We start from the raw sequence: 21889 nt of genomic DNA, 5'->3' as shown, positions 1-21889 counted from the left end.
AACAATGTAATGTACCTTACCAAAAGAGAAAGTTTTTGCATGACTTTGCGTGACATTTTTGATTTGCTTTTAAGAAACAAAGCAAAAAAAAAAAGAGGCTAAACTCCAACGAGCCCTCGTGTGACAGAAGGTACCTAATCAAAACAGCCTCTGCACGCATCTGCTAACATGCACGCTCGTTCCCCCGCTCTGTGCTAGTCCCCTTCCTCCCAGCCCCATCGCCACAAACCACCGTTCCCACAGTATTCCCATGACTCTCGGCTGCTCCCCCTCGCTTCCCTCCAAGGGCCCAGACTCCACCAAAAGGCAGGAGGGCTGCGTTGGCGAGCAGCGAGCTGCTCGAGCCCACCTTCCTCACATCTGAGAACCTCTGTGAAATCCTAATCCCCAGAGCAGGGTGAAACGCAGGCCCAGCTTGCCTGACCTCTCTGGTTGCCATGGATACAGCGCACTATAAATAAAACAGAGGGGGCTTTTTTTTCCGAGCAGTTTGGCAGGGCTGTGTGGCCTGCTCACTGGTGGGGCTTATTTTCTCTCTCCCTCCCTCGTTCCGTCTCTCCTCGCTCTCATTCTACTCCCCTTCTCACTTATTCTCTCAATCATTGAGTGTCCGTTCTCATTCTCTGTCTCGTGCTTCCTCCCTCTCCTCGGCTCATTCAATAATTTTCATTCAACCCTTTCGAGCCGAAACACCTGTATTAGTACCACAGCTGTATTTAGATGTGTTTCTTGCGAAACGTGGCAGTTTAACAAGTCACTGTTCAAATTGAGAGAGTAAACGCGCAGACGGGCAACTTGTTTGTTTGTGAAATACACTCTGTGAAGTAAAAACGCAGAAAGCCATCTCGACAGAGGCCAAGTTCGCGAAAAGGAAGACTTTCGGTGATTGTTGCAGAAAGTCACCGAGAGACTAGGGAGGAGTGCTTGTGCACTGAATCAGGACTGTGCTGCAGATTTTTGTCTGGCTCGGCACATCTCGGGAGGCTGGAAAATAATTTGGTCATGGCTGTGGGAGGTTGTTGCGAGTGGGAGGCGTGTGGGTGATGTGGGGGAGAAGGTTTGAGGGGTGACTGCTCGGTGGGAGGAGGAGGAGGAAGGGGTCGGGTTTTGACCGTCTCGCTGTGGTGAAAACATGCTTGACACTTCATTCCTTTCCAGTTAATGTGGAGCGGACTGCAGGATGTTAACCCCTTAGCCAGCCTTTTGATGCTTGGTTTCCACTGTAAGTCCTCAAACACTTCCTGCTTGGCGGCTGGGCGGAAACTTTCCATGGCAGTCCTGGGAGGATATCAGCCTTGCTGGTCGTAGGAGGGACGCTTACAGTATACATTATTTTCTGGTATCATGTCTACATTAGCTGAGTGTAATACTGTGAGACAATATGACAGGCCTGCTGTGCAATCTTCAGAAGCTGTCATCATGATTTGAAAATTTGACCATCACATGCCAGATACTCTTTGTCTGGGAGAATTTTGAAGAGTAAGCTACATTTCTTGGACCATCTGCCTCGTATGAATTACACAAAAGACAAGACCGGCACCAGAAAACATCCACAATGTTGCCTGGGAGACAGAGGTCACATGAGAGGATGAGTCACAGAAACCCAGAACTACCTAGAAATCAACACTATCGAACGGCCTCACTATCGTGGTGCTCTTTACAGTTTGGCGACATGCAGGAGGATTAGTGTCGTGTCAGTGCATCAACGACGGTGAGACGGCGCCCTTGGCAAAAGACAAGTAAACGGTTAAACTTAATGGGGCCAGAATGTGATACCTCAATAAGAATCCAGTCACTATCCTTTTCTAGATACGCACACACACACACACAACCCTGTGTGCATATCAACCTATGTCTGACCATGTGTCTAGTGCTGCGCTGTGTGCGTGTGTGTGTGTGCGCGTGTGTGTGTGTGTTCATGCAGACCTGGAGAGTAGGGAGTTAATGCAGGCAGGGCTGTGGCAGTCCTCCTGCCCCTCAGCCAGATTAATCATGCAGGAGAGACACAGCAGGCCCCCGTTCATTCTGCCTGGGGGTGAAGCTGTGCCCGCATGCTCTCTCCGTATCACATGGCCTCGGCTCCCCTCTCCTCTCCTCTCTCGCTCTTTCTCTCTCTACTGGGGGTGCTGTGGATGGGGCTAGCGGTGGGGGAGGAGACGGAGGGGGTTATTGGTGGAGTGGTGGAACGCCACAGCACGCAGTATATAGCTTCCTTTCTATTTTTTTCTCTTTTTTTTCCCCCCCTCTCTCTTCCCCCTTCACTTACCCTTCTGTGGGTGTGAAGCGAGCGAGGCAGAAAAAAAAAAAAGAGAGAAACAGGCGTCCGTCTCTCCTGCGAGGAGACAACAACAGGCTCTTTTTTATCTCCCGTTGGAGGGCCCTGACGACAGCAGTGGCCGGGCTCGGTGGATGAAGAGTGTGGGGTGTGGGGTGGTGGGGGTAGGAATGGGGAGGGGGGGGCATACCGAGGGACTTGCCACAGATATCTCCTGGAAACTGCTCGACGATGTCTGTGCGCATCAGAGAACAGCCACGGCCATTGTCGGGCTCTTCGGGAAACAGTTATCTCGGTGGCATCGCACAGTTTTTGCAATGTTTTGCACAAGCACTTACAGTGTGTGTGTGTGTGTGTGTGTGTACAGTATAGAGTATTATAGTATTCATGTTTTGTTATGTTGCAGGTCTTAGATATGAGCAGTGTACTGTTAATTTGACTGTGAATAGTACATTTGTGCATTTGCTAGTATTTGCATGCAAGCAATACTGCCTGTACCTCTGTGTGGACATACACGTACACACACATACACTCACACACAGACACACACATACACTCACACACGCACGTACACGTGACACAAACACACACAACAAGATCCATGTGTAATTAGCTTTTTGTTTTTCTCAACATTTTGAACCACATCAAACGAGCCTTTAACACACTTTTTTTGATATATAATCATTGTCTTTTTGTATTTTATCAAACAAAGCAATGATTTTACATATGTGCCACAAAAAACACCAGCCTGACTTTGATATATGTTTCCCCAGCTGGTAAATGTGTACGGGAGAGGTGACCAAGACACACTTTCACCCCCTGTAACAATCACTGTAAACAAGTTGTATTTAGTTTCACTACAAGTTAAAAAGTTGAAACACACAAAGCTATTGAACTGTGCTGCATATTTTCCCAACGTCCTACAATTTGGGGTCAAATATACTGTACTATTATATGGACTAGTTTATCATGGCCGTATTGGAAGTGGTTTGTGCAGGGGCATTTTTCTAACTTCAGTGTGCAAACAATTCTGACATTTAATAGGACTACTTCTTTCTCTTCAATGCCATCTTTAGTCATTGATAGTATACGATATAGTGTCTATACTTTCTAAATCTGTCTTTTATCTGACAGCATATAGCTCCTGTAATACACAGGTAGCACTCTTGCTCACCTGCAACCATATTCTTCAATGGAAATTATTCTGCCACTGTACCGCAGCAGAGAGCATTTCGACTTCATCATTACTGTAATGACGTATACAATGTTAGAGAGTTGCTTTTATTCACCCCAGTGAGCTGATTTGTACAGATTAGCTGACTGCCAACCATTAGCTGCGGTAACTGCGGTCTACAAAGGAAGTTACAGACGCAAATGTGAAAATATGCCTTATAATTTTAGCATTGGCAAACATTTGAATTTTCATGCAAAGCTTGGGGAGCATCGCTGGAAATTAAGCAAAAAATGTCTGCGCACAGTAATAACAAGCGTGGGGGTGGATGTGTGGCCCTGCTGAAATTCAAATTTTACACTGGCTCTGGTGATGCGTGCAGATCTATTTGCTGAGGCATTTAAAAAATTGCATAAATTTTCAGTGAACTAGCTGCAACCTTTAGAGCATGTTAGTGTTGTGCATTGCATTCTGCGAATCAAAGTTTCTATTCTTAATAAAATAAACATATTTCATTGAAAGGAAACATGTTCATTTCAGTCTGGAAATTTAGTTCGCTACAAAAGCAGAGTGAGAGGGGGATAAATAAAAGTAAAATACACAATAAGAGAGTACTTTAAAGATACAAGGTGTACAAGTTACACAATTTTATTATTTCTTTGATTTCATCATACAAGCTTGACAGCAAAGATAAAAATGTCTTTCATTTTACAAGTGAACATTGCAGTAATGTTAAATATCCCATTACAAAACATCTTTCTCCCCATAGAAAATGTGAAGAAGAAAAAAAAACGGAGAAAGTACAACCAAGCGTCTCTAAAATATTACTGGAAATATTGCAGAAGAGTAACACGGAGCTGGATTATTTGGCAGCTACTGTCTGACTTGATCCGCTGGGAGTGACAGACGATGCATTTGGCACTTTCACTGGTCCACAACAGGTCGCACTGAGGCTCCTGCCAGGTGGCAGAGGGAGACATACATTGCATTGTGACAAATAAACAACCCTAAAGTATTCCCAAGGAGGAGACAGCAAGATGAAGGAGGACCCTACTGCGCCTTATTCTACCCCATTATGCCTGCCCATGCCCAGCCTTTTGTCCTGAACCGCACACGTGTGTCTGCATATGAGCTCATGCAAACTGTCTTATAAGTGATGGAAATTATGTCATTGGCAAGTAAACAATATTGTGTGTCTACGGTTTGTGAATTGGACACGAAAATGTGTGTTCTTCCCGCATGTGACACAAAGTGGAAAGCATCAACATCAAGTGAATACATGTGAACAATCAATTCCCCTGGGAAAAAAAAAAAAATACATAAACATCGCAATCAATTGTTTTGGAATGTCTTTCCCATGAAGAGTGTTTACAGTACTGGAGCTTCCAAAAATACAACAAAACCATTACATTCAAGCATTTCCATTGCTGTGCTTTGGGAGTGATAGCAACATTGTTAACATTACCATTTTCTTCTCTTTCACTTTAGTGTTGTTTATCCCATTAACCCACTGGCTGAGGCTTCACCTTCGGTGTCCAACATTGTTCAGTGTGGCGTTATTTGATTCACTGGGATGCGTGAAGCAGAGTTTCAGGATTACCTGACGGTAGGTGTGGTCTTTAGACGCAAGTGGCCAGGCTTGTTGGGTAGAGCAGGCTTGACGCTGCGAGAGGCGGTCTGTGTGGGGGTTGCCGCGCCTTCAGCGCTGAAGGTTTTCATCAGCTGAGCCACCCGGCCACGCCCTGCGCAGGTTGGGGCGCTCCCTGATGACCCGGCCTTCTCCGAGCCAGCCCTCCGAGACGCTTCTGATGCACCAATAGCTGGAAAACGAGAGAGACGATTTTGTTAAGATGGGGGACGGCCGTAAAGAAATGGGTTATTCGTTGAAGTTTTGGTTTTGTATTTCAAAAAGGATAAACAAATTGGAGTATGTATATTTCAAAACTGGCTGATAATTGGATTCAAACACCATATACAGAATCGATAAGGCCAACGTATATTTAAGTACATCTTTCTTAAACTGTATTGCAATTGCATTTTCAGTTGCTTTGTTTTAAGTGCTACACTCTGCATCTGCTATACCGTCAGATCCTGAAATAAACTTTTTCCTAACTTCCTTAGAAGGATTTTGATACATGATTATTGCTTCATTAGCATTCTCTCTGTTTTTCTCTTCATTGTGTATTATGGGATGATTTTCGGGGCTGCGCCTCAAGTAGTCGTTCTGTACGGTAAACGACAACGGTCAGTGTCTCGCAGCACCAACACAACACCTTTTGAGCATGAGCACATCAAATCCAGGTGGAATTTAGTTTAAAACCATCAACCTTAAACAATGATAGTTACACAGTTAATACAAATATACTAGTGTTGCAAAAGCAGGAATCCAGTCTATCCACAATACCTGATAACGTTCTCTCCAAAACACAGCGTCTACATTTTTCCTCACTCTTTTCTACCGGCTTTATTCTCATTTTCATTCGCCTCCCTTTATCCCACTCTGGCTGAGCAGAGGTCATCCTCACTGGAAGTGTAGGGACACAGCTGGGTGTAGTTGGTGTGTGTGTGCTTGCTGAGGTACTGTGTTTTGAAGAGGGTGTAATTGCGGGAGGAACGGAGGGAACAGGAGTAACCGAGGGGAGGGAGGGAGGGAGGGGGGGGGGCCACAGGGACGGCAATGGAGAGCAGACAGACGCTGCTCAGACACCAGAAGGCTTGAGGAGCCACATATTTTTAGCGTCATCCCCGGGGGACAGAGATATGTGAGAGCGCCCGCGTGCACGGCTCCGACTCACACAAGCTCACACACACACACACACACACACACACACACACACACACACACACACACACACAGGCATACACGCATACACGCAGTTTCGGTTGAATTGAAAAGACACACGCATGTTCTCGTGTTACATTCAGGTCCGTGCATGGTCACACACAAACATACACCTTCGCACAGCCCTCCTGCTCATGGATTCAGTCACGCATGCAGCCGTCTCTGACTAACACCATCGCATAGCACACACACACACACACAAACATACACACACAGACACAGATGAACACACATACACGTACACACACACACACACATAGAGGTGGGGTACAGCCAAAACCACACAGGCACTCCCGGGGCCAGGAAGCCTTTAAAGTTCTTGATGTCTTGCAGGCATGAGAGTGGGAGACCTAAAGTTTCCTTTAAAGCTTGTGTTATTTTTTATTGTTGTTTACCGTCTCCCCTCGCTCTCTTTCTCTCTTCCTCTTTCTCTCTCTGTGGCTCTAACGCCTCCCTCCACCTTCCTTTTCATCCTCCTCTCCCCCCGTCTTGCCCTGCCTTCCTCTGCCCCCTGACCCGCAGTTCCTGTGTTAATGTCCTCTCGCCGCGCTGCGTGGGCTCGCCTCTGATTGTCTCGTTGTGTTGTGTGGTCACCACGGAAACCTTGGATAGGCTCCAGCAATTGAGGCTGACACACATTCAGGCACGCACCGAGCACACACGCTGTCGCACACACAGAGACGCATAGACACAGACGCAGGCACATACACACCCGTGGTCAGAGAGTTTTTTGAGCTCAGAGCCTCGGTGCAGGTCTGAGTGGAATGCTTAATAGAGAGACGGAGAGAGAGAAAGAGGATGGAGAATTGGTGTTGTGAGCTTGGACTTGAGACTTGAAAAGAAATAATACAAATATATATATGTGTGTGTGTGTGTGTGTGTGTGTGTGTATACATACATATGTATGTATGTATGTATACACATACATACATATATTTGTAATTTGTATTTTGAGAGTATTTCTTGAAGTAAAACCCAACCTTCCCACAGGTAACCCGACTAACCTGTCTTCGCACACCTAAAAAAAAACCTACAAAAATGCTCAATCCCCACGCCTTCTTGCCTGAAACTCTGCCCGGCAGCTGCACTCTTCGCCCTGTCAGCAGAAACCATCATTAAAGCTACCTGCGAAAACACCTATTAAAAAGGAAAGAGAATATCCGCATTAAATCACTCGCCTAGATTGATTAATCTCCCATTTGAGCTTTCGAACGCCACTCCTCACATCTCAGTCCAACTCGTAAAATGTACAGGGAGGACAAAGAGGAGGGGGCGGGAAGCACTGTCACTGACCAGGCGAGCACGAAAATTAAAGACCAATCTTTCTTTTTAAAGACCTCCACGTCTCTGGGAGAAGGAGGAGGGGAGGGGGGGGGGGGTTAGGGTGAGGAGGCGTGGGGGGGCAGAAGTGGGGCAGAGGGCAGAATTCCCGAGCAGCATGTCTGTGTACTGAAGGGCAGGGAGGAAAGGAGGTGTGTGTGTGTGTGTGTGTGTGTGTGTGTGTGTGTGTGTGTGTGTGTGTGTGTGTGTGTGTGGAAGCAAGAGGGGGGGGGGGCCCTCCTGTGTGGGGGCTGGGGCCCCTGTCACTTATCAGCTCTGGCTGAGCGTCGCCCTGGGCTAGAGTCGGGAAGCTGCGCTGGAATGTGTGTCCTTCCCTCTGAAGGTGAAGAGAGAGGAGAGGAAAGCCGGCCGACGGACAGAGAAGGGTTTATAAACACGAACACACGCTTATGAACGCATACCGCCAGCTGCTGGAGATTGATACTTTTTCATGCGTACACGCATATGCTAAAATTGTATGACTCTTACGCAGCACTACACACGTTTTATCTGATAATGTGCCTTCACTCTCGTTTTATGCAGATGACACATCACATTAGCATAGCACCAACTTGACAGTTTGCCTCATCACTTTCCATATTTACAGATTTTAAAGGGAAAATCCCCAGGCTTTTTAGGAACAGTAGAGTTTAAACACATTTCACCTAGTCTGTATTTGTCCTTGTTATATTTCCTGCTGAGAGAGGACACTGATCAAAGTGGTTTGCAGTAAATTAGGTCATCTTATGACATTGAAAGCACATAAGATGTTTCAGGTAATAAAGAAAGATTTGAGAAAAGAGGATTAGTAGTTAGCAAATGATAAGCACGGAGTAAATAGACACAATTTCTACTTGAAATCGCATTATATTTAATTATTTGTTTACATTGATTTTTTTACATTCCACTATTCTTTCTTTTTATTTATGTTTTAGCTGACTATCATCAAAACATCTTACAGCTCGTCATTAAACAAAACTAAACAATCATTTCTAAAGTTAAGATTCCTGTGTTTCAAGCAACAGTACCCTATTCGATTCCTTAACCTTCCAAAAACCCTCCAACTCTTTCCTGAAATCAACATGTCGCCAATATGTAAAACTTACCTTCTGATTTGATGATGCTTATTATGGCTTAATTAAAACAGAGGGAGTTGTTCGTCATGGCCTTCAGTCTCGTGGACCATTTCAAAGTTGTAAAAGTGTATTTCCTGTTGCAAAGTATGTGAAATGTATTTTTTTTCCAGGAATGTTCCACATAGTCCTGTCCTGCTGTGCTGTGATTGGCTAGTACTACTTACTGTGCTGGGATTTTGCTCATTTTGCTCACGAGACAGGTTTGCCTTCAGGGCTTTCTGCCAGAAAGAGATTATTTTAACCCACAGCAAGATCTTTTCTGAAACCCAAACAAGTAAGTTTGTTGCCTTAACGTTTGAAGATTTCTGTTTGAGGCAAAATCCCCAGTAAAATTAGCTAGCTAGCATGCTAAGTAACCAGCCACTAAACGAGTGAATAAAACATAATGCTTTTACGAATTCTTATCGCCGGGTAACAAAGCACATTGCTATCGTCCTACGAGTGACAACTTTGTTCGGCTAATATTTATTTTGACCAATCCTGGAAGTTAGTATTCCACCGGTGGCCGTGACAAAAAAGCCAATCGGATTGGCCATTGGATTTTGGAAGATAGCTTTAACTAAGCTCTGTCACAAACACAAGTTTATGATACATACACATCTTGTCCAGCAAGATATAGATAGATGATTTTTGAAACGTGAATCCAATCGGCAGTAGTAAAAAGCCAACATTAGGCTATAAACCAAGTACGGGGGGCTGTGAAGGCACAATGTCGGCCTGGTGGTGTTTTGTATTCTCATTTAGCCACAACACGTAAAAGCTTCAAAGTTCACAAGACGGCTGTAGTATTTTATGTTGTAGAACAAAACCAAGGAAATTCTGACAAAAATACACGTTTTCCCTCTCACCAGAGTGCTGTTGATCAATCGAGAATGATTTGGTGCGAGTTGCCTGGTTTTGGAAATACTGTCTGTGGAGATGTCTCTCTTGAATATAATGGGACTGTATGGTACTGGGATTGGGGTGCTCAAAGTGCCAAAACAAAAATACTCTGTTACTGGCTCTGTCCAGAAATCATGGCCAGGTTACTTAAGATATTCAACACACGTTGTGAGCCGTTTCATGTCGGCTGTGGTCGGAAGTAAAGTGTTCCTCCATGAAGCGGCACACAACAAGTGGTCTGCTGTCGAGCTTATTGAATACTCAAGTGTTGTACTCAGAAGAAGTTTAGGAGAGCTCCAAGGGGCACTGTAAACATATAAACAAATGCTATTAGGTTCCTCTTCTACAACTGTTGTGTGGGCCACAGTCTCTGCTTACAGGATGCAGGAATCTTCGCCATCACCCACATTCTAAAGAAAACAGCTGAGGCATGAGCCTTATCCGAACCGGCCTCCTCCTCCTCTTTGGAACAAGCTTCCTGCCATTGTCAAGGACAGACACTCTGTCAGTATTTTTTTGTCCACAGTCAAGACACATTTATTTAGCACTGTGTTCAGCCCACCTCGACTCCCACCACACCAGCTGTGCCTTTCTCTTTCTTTACCCTTTTCCTTCATTTGTGTGTTATTTGCTGCCCTGGCATTGCCCACTGGCCCCATATCCAGCTACCAATGTGGGCACACACACACACACACACACACACACACACACACACACAAACCTAAACATGCCTGTGCTACCATGATTGATTTGAGTTGTATGTTTTCTTATTTTCTTTCTATCCAGGTTTTAGTCATTTGTGATCTGTGAAACTGATCCAATTGATTCACTCACCGTACATGCCTCCACAAACAGATGTCTTACTTGATGTATTTTAAGAGCATGAATTCACTATTCGATAAAAATGTTCTATGTTTAGCCATCTGTAAACATGATTTTTTTAAATACTTCCAGTATTTTCCCTCGTGGTGACACTATTAAGAGAATGTTAGCTTGCTTGTGTCTTGCTTTTGGAAAGATTGTCATGGCCTCCAAAATCTACAATAAATTGCCAGGAATGTTCAAAATGAATTCAGCTATCAAGAAGCCAGCACACATGCAGGCTGTTTCTTTATGAGAGGATCTAAATAAATAAATAAAAAAGATTCTGATAATATTAAACAGCTTTAGCAGCTGAAGCAGTGATGCTGTATGTTTGCTTTTGTGTTAGCTTTTTTTTTTTTTTTTTACTGTTTTTGAGCGACTTAAGAGATGATGATGATGATGACAGGTTGGACTCCTAATCTCAGTCATACCATTCAACTCTCCCACAAAATATTCAAATATTGAAATGATCTTATGTTGCATTTAAGCTTTTCTGAAAAAAAAAAAAAAAAAACGTGACTCCATCTTTTCAGAGCATGTCAGCGTCCAGCAAAAGTTGCAGTGTGTTGACTGTGAATGTGCTGCAGGAGGACGGTTTTTCCAGCAGGGGGATCTTTTTATAGAGATCAGGATTTCTACCCGACTGCACTTTTTTTTGTACAGTTTCACAGTTTTCCACTGGATGGTGCTAATGTCTCTGGACACTACCCATTTTTCTAAATAACTGGGTCACTGGATGTATGGAGAATGAGTGTTTGGTCAACTCATAAATTGGGTGCTGTGTTTAAAAAGGAAGTCTGGGAATCACGTTGATAATTCAAACTAGAGGTAATCAGACTAATGACAATACAATTAATGTGAAGGCCCAAGATATATTTTGGGAAGACCCCTTCTATCTATGAGCATCGGACTCACAAAGGCAGAGATATTGAAGTAACACAGTCCACATAACAGACACAAATAGAGATACAACATCCCACTGCTTTGTGAAAAGGGGTAATAATGTTAAAATGTAATGCTCGTGATGGGTGCATTTAATAGGTTAGCTTTGCCACCGCTCTCCCCTTTACAAAGTTATCTGTTCATAATGCTTTAATGACAACAAAGGCTGGCAAATAGCACAGACGACATTGTGTAAGGCCAACAAAACTTCCAATTTAGATGACATGATTAAATGCTAAATTGCTCATAACAAAACATATGACCTTATTTTCCATTCAACTAAATTGGGGGGAAGTGTTTCGAAGATATTCAATTAACGTAAAATGATCTGCTTATTGTCTATTGAATATCAACCAAACGCAGGGTTAATAATTATGCTAAATAACTGAATAGCAGAGATGAAATGTAAGATTTTAAGTTAAATACCTTTTACTAAAATAACATGGCCGTTGGTGAAGTTTGGGGGGAGTTTCAAATATTCTTCATTCATGGACCAATGGTCCATTTTAGCATCAGTCTATTTTCTTGCATCAGCCTTGATCTGTATGGCCATGCACATCACCCAAGCTTGCTAGTCAGTGACAATAGAGCTAAGCTACCAAACAAGTAGGTGTGTGGGGGGCGAGGGGGCGACGCTGTACCACCACAACACAAATCCCAGTCACAGAAGCTTTTTCACCCTCTTGGCTGGTCTCCTCTAACTCTGCCAGACCATAAAGATTCCAGCCGGCTGAGGCACTATTTGGCGAGCACCTTAGATTTGCAGAAATAAATCCTTCATCAGCGCTGCAGCACTGAGAAACCCATCGAGTATGAAGTTTGTTCAGACCGGTTCTGCTCAGCTCTCTGCAGCCATTATTGCTCACCGAGAAGAAGCAGGAACTTGTGATGACTGTCATGTAAGATCGTTGCAATATTGCGGATTCAATTCTCAACCCACAGCTGTTTGTCACTGCTCTACTACATATGTAACACTAACACACAAACAAACACAATGGAAGTTATATTTATGTAGGATTTATGGATATCTGTATTGGCTGTTAATCCATGATGACACCAGTCATCATTAATGTTGCTGAGGGGCCAGGAAATATATAAGATCATTTATGGACTTAGAGGAAGATTTTCTTTTGGCATCAGAGCCCTTACACACCTTTACCTGTGATGCTATGCACACTCACCTTTCCCACTCAGTGATTGCTGGGGCTTCTGAGGATCCTGTGAGTGCAGGCCACCTTTGGTTGTTCCAGGGTCCATTTTGACAGTGCTGCTGAGGGAAGGGAATGGTGTGGCGGTGGCCGGCCTCAGATTTTCGAGGCAGAGCCTCGTGTTGACAGAGACTGGTGCTGCATTTGCAGAATCTGGTCTCGCACTGACAGGGCTGGCTCTCGAGAGAAGCCGGGCGCAGATGGAGGGCTGGGGAACTGAATTCTCTTCGGTCACACTGGCTGACTTCAACTCGGGCTGCAGAGGGAAGAGTGACAAAGGGGGGACTGAGGAGTGCGATCAGTGTTGACAGCTAATTCACATACAGTGAAATTACTGTCATGTTTGATTAAATCATTGGATAAATGATTCACCAAATTACAGTTCTCCAATGACTTTAACGCGCCATAATGAAATACACAGAACTATGACCACTGATTAAGAGTCTGAGGACGTGTGGAGTGAAAATTATAAGGTGACTTGGAAATCAAGCAGCCTCGGTAATCTTCCTTCCTGATCTTACGCCTTCTTAATCAACAATCTCACTCTCTCCTCCTCTCTCCGGCTGACTCCTTCCCTCTCTAAATCAACTGGAGAAAATCTGCAGCAGGGCTAGCAACAGCCACTAATATATCTGCAGCACCAAACCAGCCCCTTCCTGTTCCCAGAAACAAATGACTCTACCTACGTACAAGACATTCAACAGAATAATGAATCTTGTAAGGGGAGGCTCAGGCTGTCAGACTGGCCAAACCACCTAAGGTGTGGATGTTCATTGCCACATCGGCATGGGTTGCCCAGCGATGTGTTGGGGCCTTTAAAATAGAGAGTCTGGTATAGATATAAGAAGTGAGGGCGAGACATCTCCTTATGTGGCAAAGAGGAGGGAAAAACAGAGAGCGGCACAGAGCTCACGCGTCCAAACCTCAAGAGACTATCCCACAATCCCATCCATCTGCGACTGACGCATTCGCTATCTCTGGCGTTTTAATTCCCCGATCAAGTTCATCAACCATCTGTTCTAGGGCAGTCCAGAAATCTTGCCTTGCCTCTGTAATTCAGCTGTTCTTTCAGCGCGTGTCACCTGCACACGCACACACACACATGCGCACGAACTTGCGTGCACGTGAACAGAGAAAGAGAAAGAAAGCCAGGGGAGATGGAGAGCGTACTCCCTAGACAACTCAAGGCGATGATGGAGCCGGTGGGAGGACAGTTCAGTTCAGCTGTTCCCCCGGAGAGAACTGTGAGGGGTGCGGCAGCTCAAACGAGCAGGAACACAGAGAGAGAGGGGGGAAAGACGATCCGCAGAGAGGCTGGAGTGAGGGGACAGCTGGCCCAACCACCATTTCCTGTTACTCACAGAGGGTGGAACTGCCATGAAAAGACACGTAGGCACACTAAAGCCACATTTGAACAAGCTGAAGAGTGGATTGTTATATGCTGTTAATCACACCTGTTTTTCAAATGTGTTGCACAGTGCAGAACACTAGTAAGCTGGTCTTTGCTTAGAAACCGTCGAGAATGCGCACTGAGAGCAATATTTGTACAAACTGGATTGCAGCACCTATAAAGAAAAGAAACAACTACAATTACTTTGGTTCATAAATACCTTTTCTGTTGCGGTAGGTGATGAATGCTCACTCACTGACACCTGTGGGTTTAACGAAGACATTACACAAGTGTTACAGGCCATGATGCAACCCCAGAACATAGAGCTCAATTATAGCACGCAGTTGCTCCAACTCACCAGCAGAGGGAGTGAGGTGCTCTTCTCCTCACACCTCCCCTGCAGGGAGAGACAGTGACATGTTAGAGGAGGGACTTGTCATCCTCCTGAACTTTAAGTCAGGGGAGTTAAGTTGATCATATACAAATAAATATTGCAAATGATCAGTAAACTGTTTAGAATCAGTGCAGAGAGTGTGATGATGCGAGTGCAGGAAGATCAGTGACCGGCTGGGATGCTCATATTTCCACTGCGCGTGCGAGCGTACAGCTTTAGCTCAAAGCTCAAAGAACCGTCGTGGTCGGGCCAGATGAGACCCCGGCTCGGTCGGGCTCAGTTTGTGCAAGGTTGCCATGACGACCCAGCAAATCTCTTTTTAAGATAGCGTGGCAAAAAGCCCAATACCATCTTGTTATGTGCATTGGGTCTTTTTTAAAAAAAATAAACCTCCGTCTTTGTGGTTTTGTTGTGAACAGGAAGTTCACAACAAACCACTGTCAAAGGTCGAGCAAAAGAGTGGTTTGTGTTAACTTGACTGACATGAAGTCAAGGAAATGCCAATGTTACTCTGAATTTCATGTACAGGACAGCAAACAACAAACATCTAGGATGAAAAGATGAACATTTCACGGCTGGCATTTTTCACACGTTAGATGCAACCTGTGAACAGCCCATATCTCACTCTTTATACCAGTCAGTTGCTCTGAGCGTCTAATAATGGGTGGTTGTGGGTTTACATTGGAGTTAGTATCAGACAAATCTGGGCTAAATGGTTCAACCAACTCAGCTAACTAAATAATGATTTTTCTATATTGGGTTGTTTTGTTTCAACAAATAAGAAGACTATATCTTGAATAAAGAAAGTAGCACTTTAGTAGCACCCCTTTAGTAGCACCACAGTAAATGGCTCTTACTTATAGCACTTTGTAGTTTTGCTTTCTTGAAGAAATTGTACTTTCTTGATTCTTGTTCTTCTGAGTTTGTACTCACGGTTGAATGCACTTATTGTAAGTCACTTTGGATGAAAGCATCAGGTATTAAATGTAATGTTAAAGAGGCCAGGTCATTTCACAGAAAAATAAATAATTAAAGAGAAGCATTCGTATGAAATCCTCTCTGTTCCCCAACTTGAGAATCATGACAGACAAAAGGATTTGGTTACAGGGCCACAGACAAATAGCTACACACCTTTAAATTCAATGAAATTCCAGGTTGTGTGTTACGAGCGAGGGTCTCGCATTCAGTTCTGACAGGTTCTGTGGTTTTTCTGCTCTTCAAGATGGTTTGATGGCTGCAAAACACAATCAGACCACGTCATATTTCTTCAAAGCTCTACTGTATTTTATATGTTACATTCTGATCAAGGAAACATGAAAACACGTCAATGTTTCAGTAAACAACATTGAAACTCTAAGAGATTTTTCCATGTTACATATTGTTCACTGCCTGTAGGCAGAAATACAACACTGTCTGTTTTATATTACAAAAGTTTATTACTATGCAGTGTTCTGAAGACTCGGCGACTTCTTTTCTCCAATTCCTGAGCAGATGAATTTGGAGCTGAGCTCATCCAACTCCCCGATCAGGATGACCGTTATATCTCCATTTCGATCGAGCAGCCAGCTCACATTCTTACTGTTGGCTGGAGGAAACACACACACACACACACACACACACACACACACACACACACACACACACACACACACACACACACACACGCACGCACGCACGCACGCACGCACACACACACACACACACACACACACACACACACACACACACACACACACACACACACACACACACACACACACACACACACACACACACACACACACACACACACACACACACACAGGGAATAGAGTTAGTTTGACTATTGACACACTGAGCATAAACATGTAAACACATCTAAATAGTGCAAAGATTCTCATTTCAAAGAGGGGTTCAAGAAACCAAACAATAAGACATTGTATGATATTTTACAGGAAGGGCTGGCACACTGAAAACAGGATAGGGGAGTCTGCACTTCTGGGTTCCTCATCTCGATGTCTACAGTTTTTATCTATATTCTTTCATTTGTTTTAGGGGAGATGATTGATATGAGATCTTCGGTTAACACAAGCTGAAGAAATGATATTGTTTTGTTTCACGATAACGTCAGTAAAGACCCCTCTTGTGAGTTTTGCAGCTTTTAAGTGTCAACTAGTGCAGTTAGTTTATTGCCTTACATTGTCTTTTTACTTCTGCCAATTGCATCAACATTTAAAAAATTACAAAAGTAATTTGGGAAGACTATAAAGCGTGTAAGTATTATCAAAATGTGTTTGCCATCAAGCTTATTTTTCACAATATTGCAAATTCCCTTTAGCTTTTTGACGAGGGAACTGGTGTGACGATAACTTTGGCTGAAACAACTACTTCAAAACACTCTGTTCTTTCCAGTCATCGTCCAACACAGCTCCGTTTGATCAAAATAATACTTTACTGCTTCCATTGCCTTCTTTCTTTGACCTTCATAAATTATGTTGCAATCCTGTCTAGAAACATATTCTAGCTCTTTCAGATAATCAGCTGTAGTTCTGCACATTTTAGTTTCTTCTGAGAAGTTGAGGGCCGCTAGACCATAACAGGAGCAACAGCTGCTGGGACCCAAGCTACAAATCACAATCGAGACTGGCCCTTCAGAAAGCAGCGCTAACAGGAAAAGGCTGTCTCGTTTTGGTATAAATATACTTGTTGTTTTTATTCCCTAATCTCAACAAAGTCTGAGATAGTCATGACTATTGACTGGAAGCATACAGAAGTTACTTCATGGAGGAACCAGCTGACGTGGGCTCATAGGGTGAGAGCTTGTTGGGTTGTAAACCGTTTAACATACTTTCATGGTGAACTGGTTTTGCCAGCCTGCCCTGTGGATTGTATTGTAGCAGGGCATACCAAGATGACAAGCACACAGGCAGGGTAAGTTATTAGCCCAATCTGACAGCTACAACCACAACAACACCCTTGCCAGGTGAGAGGCATCCTGTCAGCTGAGTAAAGAGACACAACGTGACCGTGACGCCATACGTCCGGGGCCCCACTGTAAGAGGCAGACACCAGTTCAAACGTTTTGTAAAACTTCAGAGCGAAGACGAAGTACCTCATCTGAAAGGTTAAGTCGCAGAAGCTGAGCGTCTGCCTCATGTGAATGTCACCAGTTTGCACACAGCATCACATACCATGCACACAAACACAGCAGCACAAAGTCATGCGTCAGAGTACATAAACACAATTTACCACAAAGGCAGCCTAACCACAGCAAAAGTCTGAAACTGTTAACAGCAGCCGGCAGAGACGCCGGCTTCGAGCGAGGCCTACGGGCAAACTTGGCATGTAAGCTCTCCCACAAGGCCGTCCAGATACAAATCTAACTCTCTCTTTGTTTCTCAAAACACATACATTTCCTGCATGCTTCCTGTTTCACTCCCTGCTAATTGTTGAAGGGATCGAGTCTGGACTCACTTCCTATTTTTACACAGAATCACACACTATCCACCACTTCCTCTGCGCTGCAGCCTGTGTGGAGAGGAGTTGTGTGGCCATGTGATCTCAGCACGCATCTCCATCCAGCCTCCTCAGGACAGCTGCATTGGTCATTAGGAAATGAAAAGAGCACTGTTCTCTCACTCTGCACCGCGGTTGATAAGTGCTTCGTTATGAGCCAAGACAACAGAGATCACATTACTATGTCAATCAGAGCAAATGAACCCACTGCAACGTGCCGCTAATTGGCTGTAAGTAACATTCAAGTGGGTTTTCGGCAACTGTTGTGTACTTCCAAACCCTCTGTAGTTTGCTTTGTCATCTACACTACAGTAGGAATCCTTCTGTGAAAATTAAAAATAGATCTGTTTATTATGTCAGAGTCAGAACACCATGCGTTCCTCATAGTACTTGTTTCCACTGAAGATAAAATGCAGACAGGCAAGATTCTGAACAATGCGTCAAACCAGTTTCAGGAAAGAGTTTCTGGCTGTTTAGTTTGATTGCGGCGTGTACGCTGTTGACTCAGACTCTCGCTTTAGAGAAGAAGACAGTTCCTGGTAGTTTTCACACCGCCAGTGCATTTCCCCCCTCGCCGACATGCTTTTCTATCTACATATTTCCATCGAACGCACGTTCCACGTATGACTATCCTTCTCTGACTTCTCTAATTTAGGGTTGTGTGGTGTGACAGTGAACAGACTTATCTAGATGAGAGCCTGAGAGCAAAATATGTGTGTGAACACATACCCACACAGCCACATACTTTACACTCACCGTGGCGTAAATATCTCCATCACAATGACACTTCTTAAAACACTTTTCGGACACGTCTCTTCACACTCTCATTTTAGAGTGAATATTATTTTACCATGACATATACTTTACTTTGCTTGTGTAAATGTTAGCGTCAGCTGTGAGTGTGATGTCAACATGAATTCACCAACATCATCGGCCCGCTGTGATTGTTTAGGACTTTGGATATAAAAAGAACTCCATGTGAGTTAAGTATAAACACTCTTTGCTTTGTGTCTGTGTATCATGCTGCATTACAGACACATTAATGTGGAGCAGCTGGTCTGTGTTAGCCCAAGTTTATATTTCAGGAAACTTTAAACTTGCTAAATGGTCTTCTGGTAAACGCTGTGCCCGTCTTGGCTACCAGCCCACAGTAGATAAAATTCACACGAGGTGATGTGTTGGTGTTACCTTTTTTTGGCTTCATTCGCTTGCACTCAGCGTCCCCCGCTTCTCCATCTAGTTTCTCCTCCCGTTCTTTCCAGCGGCGTACCTGCTCCTGGCGCATTTTCAGGAACAGAGTCTTTTTCTGGTCCTCATTAAGAGCATTCAGCACATCGGGTTCGATGAACATGTCCTTCAAAATCTGCTGGAGCATGTTGGCGGCTGAGTTGCGGGTTACCTTGGTACCAACGGGCCAAGCCAATGGAGGAAGGAGGTGCTGCCCCTTGGCCAGCAGCTTCTTGAGGTTGACAGTGTTGGTTTATAGTCTCATGTCATTCGAAAGAAACTTTCACAGCTTCTTTATCCTGAAATCCCTCGTATTTACCCGCATAAACTCTTCTTCATCAATCGCGGTGCGTGCTCATTCTCACACACACTCGGGTACATAAGGTACAAGCTCACACAGAAAATTATCTTTCCTCTCTGTGTCGTCCCCACCCTAAAGAGATGTCAGTATTCTTTGTCTTTGGAGGTCATCTTTGGGACTTTCTACAAGAAAAAAAACAAACAGGAAACACTTGAAACAAACATTCTGAACATTCAATGGTGGGCTTTGGATACCACATTGTTTTCTTATGTCCTATCGACATCTCGATCCCTCCTTTGTCGCTTTCAGAAACTTTTTTCCTTCCAGCCATTTCTTTAGAAAGTCTCCTTCAGTAAGTAGTCTGTGTTGTCCCTCCCTTCATGAATACGGAAGAGCCCAAACCCTGTTTCTAAACTGACACACTGTAGCTCAGAATGGGAGGAGATTCCAAAGGAATGGGACTGTTTCTGTCATCAGTGCCCCCCTCCCTCCTCCTCCTCCTCCTCCTCACCACACATCCCTTCCCAAACCCCTGTTCCTTCGCCCCCCCCCACCCCCCACCCCCCCACACACCCAAACTCCCATGAGATAGCGGCTCCATTTTAACATTGTCAGTTTCTGGTTGTAAGAGAAAGAAAACAACAGGGTCTAAGGCCAGGACAGCATGAGCCGGTTTCTCTAATAAGGAGATTGCAATGGACTCCTCCAATCACAGTGGGTAGTTAAACAATGGCTACCACATAAGCAGCACTTGGAGGGAGAGAAAGCTTGTCTCAGACTGAGAAGTATCACACTGGTGGAATACAGATGTGTCTACTAAACACATTGTAGGGTGCAGAGAAGGAAACCCAGGGAAAGGGAAACGTTCGTAAGTGATACACAACACAGGAGGAATTGTAAGAGAAGGGTAGAATTGGTTGAAGTACTCACAGTGGGATGTAGACAGCCGCTCCACTGCAGAGTATGCTAACTAAGCTGAGAGAGTCAGAGCGCTATGGGTCCTCCTTGTCTTTGTGTGTATGACTGGGCTGATGACATCACAGCATTCCATAATCTCCCTCCCTCTCTGCCTCTCTCTCTCTCTCTCTCTCTCTCTCTCTCTCTCTCTCTCTCTCTCTCTCTCTCTCTCTCTCTCTGTGTGTGTGTCTCTTTCTCAGGCTGATACATCAACACACACTTAATTCTTTTTTTTTTTTTAAGCGGAAGAGAACAATTCAGGAAGTTGAACTCGCACATTAAAGAAGTTGTAAAAAAAAAAAAAAAATGAAGAAGAAAAAAAGGGCGGAATTTCTTATATAGCCTAAACTTGTAAACTCCTTTTTCTATAACCGCTCTCGTGACCACACAGCTACATCTAAATACATCTAACATCAATAGTCCATGTACCACAATTCTAATTTCCAGTTGTTTATACATAGCCAACATAACAAATTTAAATAAATACAAGATAGATAGATGTACCAAATTAAGAAATACTTGTGATGGTTTATCCAAGCATTACATAGGTACATTCATGAATATATGAGAGATTTCCTGTTTCTTCACATTACACATACTGAAACCCCTCCGCCCCCGACTTTGTACTCAGTAAATCTGCATAAAGGATGTGTTGATGTAATGCTATGTACCGTGACATTAAAACATGAGCTAAGGCGATGTACATGTTGTGTTTTGTCCAAGGAGTGTAAGCAATCAAGCAGATGTTGAAACAACAAACAATATAATTAGTGGCCTTTCTTGAATGAAGTGTTAAATTGTGTACAGATGCAGGTCGAAGCTCGGTAAAGCTCTGTTACTGCCCATGTGCCTTGAGGCACAGTGAAGCCATCTTCCTTCCCTTCGGTTGCTGAGCCTCTCATTTATAGGTAAAGAGCACCCTCTGGTGGTGAGAATCCTGCTAAGCATTACGTCACCACCATGGCCAAACCGCTTCAGCATCCTAAACTAAATGACATGAATAAAAATGGATGCAACAATAACGCAAAGGCAGCATTTACAAACATGATTGGTGGAAAGCGCAGCAACACCACAGCACAAAGAAACGTGTGTGCAGGCGCTGGTACACAAAAGGTAAAAGGTGGCACGAGTTGTGCGATAGGACATTCATAGTGCAGAGCTGTCAGGAAACACTCATTTGATGTTGACCATGTTGCAGCTTCATTAAATATGAACAGCGAGCATTGTGGCAGCCGGACCAGGCTGAACCTGCTTTCTTAATCTTCTCCAGCAGCATACCTGGGAGTTATTTTGCCATTGTACATCAAAGTACGATAACTTACATACTCACAATCGGGCGAAAAAAGAAAAAAAGGATTCCTATATATGGAGCACACAGGGAGTTCACAAACATAGTCTTATGCTTCCAAAGCTGTGGTGACATAAACTAATCCTCTGTGTGGGTTCTTGGATGAAGAGCAAACTCAGAGTTGGCATATGGGCTCA

General features: G+C 44.0%; 1 protein-coding gene across 2 annotated transcripts; it reads right to left on the bottom strand.

Annotated features, from left to right (window-relative positions):
* Positions 1-4135: 4135 nt before the first annotated feature.
* zgc:100829 (uncharacterized protein LOC445149 homolog) lies at positions 4136-20452 on the bottom strand. 2 transcript variants are annotated; one of them, XM_068599689.1, is made up of 9 exons: positions 20378-20452; positions 19108-19629; positions 15865-16009; positions 15556-15658; positions 14389-14427; positions 14251-14292; positions 12614-12896; positions 5047-5266; positions 4136-4402 (listed from the first exon to the last, which is right to left on the bottom strand). In XM_068599689.1, exons 2-9 carry the CDS (start codon positions 19292-19294, stop codon positions 4309-4311), a joined length of 1113 nt encoding a protein of 370 aa, XP_068455790.1. In that variant the 5' UTR covers positions 19295-19629; positions 20378-20452; the 3' UTR covers positions 4136-4308. The 2 variants fall into 2 exon arrangements, with proteins under 2 accessions (XP_068455790.1, XP_068455791.1); XM_068599690.1 differs by having other exon boundaries at positions 4136-5266.
* Positions 20453-21889: the final 1437 nt, after the last annotated feature.

Source organism: Clinocottus analis, unplaced genomic scaffold (genome assembly GCF_023055335.1).
Source record: "Clinocottus analis isolate CAN_PGR_092001 unplaced genomic scaffold, fCliAna1.0.p SCAF_5, whole genome shotgun sequence".
NCBI classification, from domain to species: domain Eukaryota; kingdom Metazoa; phylum Chordata; class Actinopteri; order Perciformes; family Cottidae; genus Clinocottus; species Clinocottus analis.
This window is presented reverse-complemented; position numbering and strand designations above follow the sequence as displayed.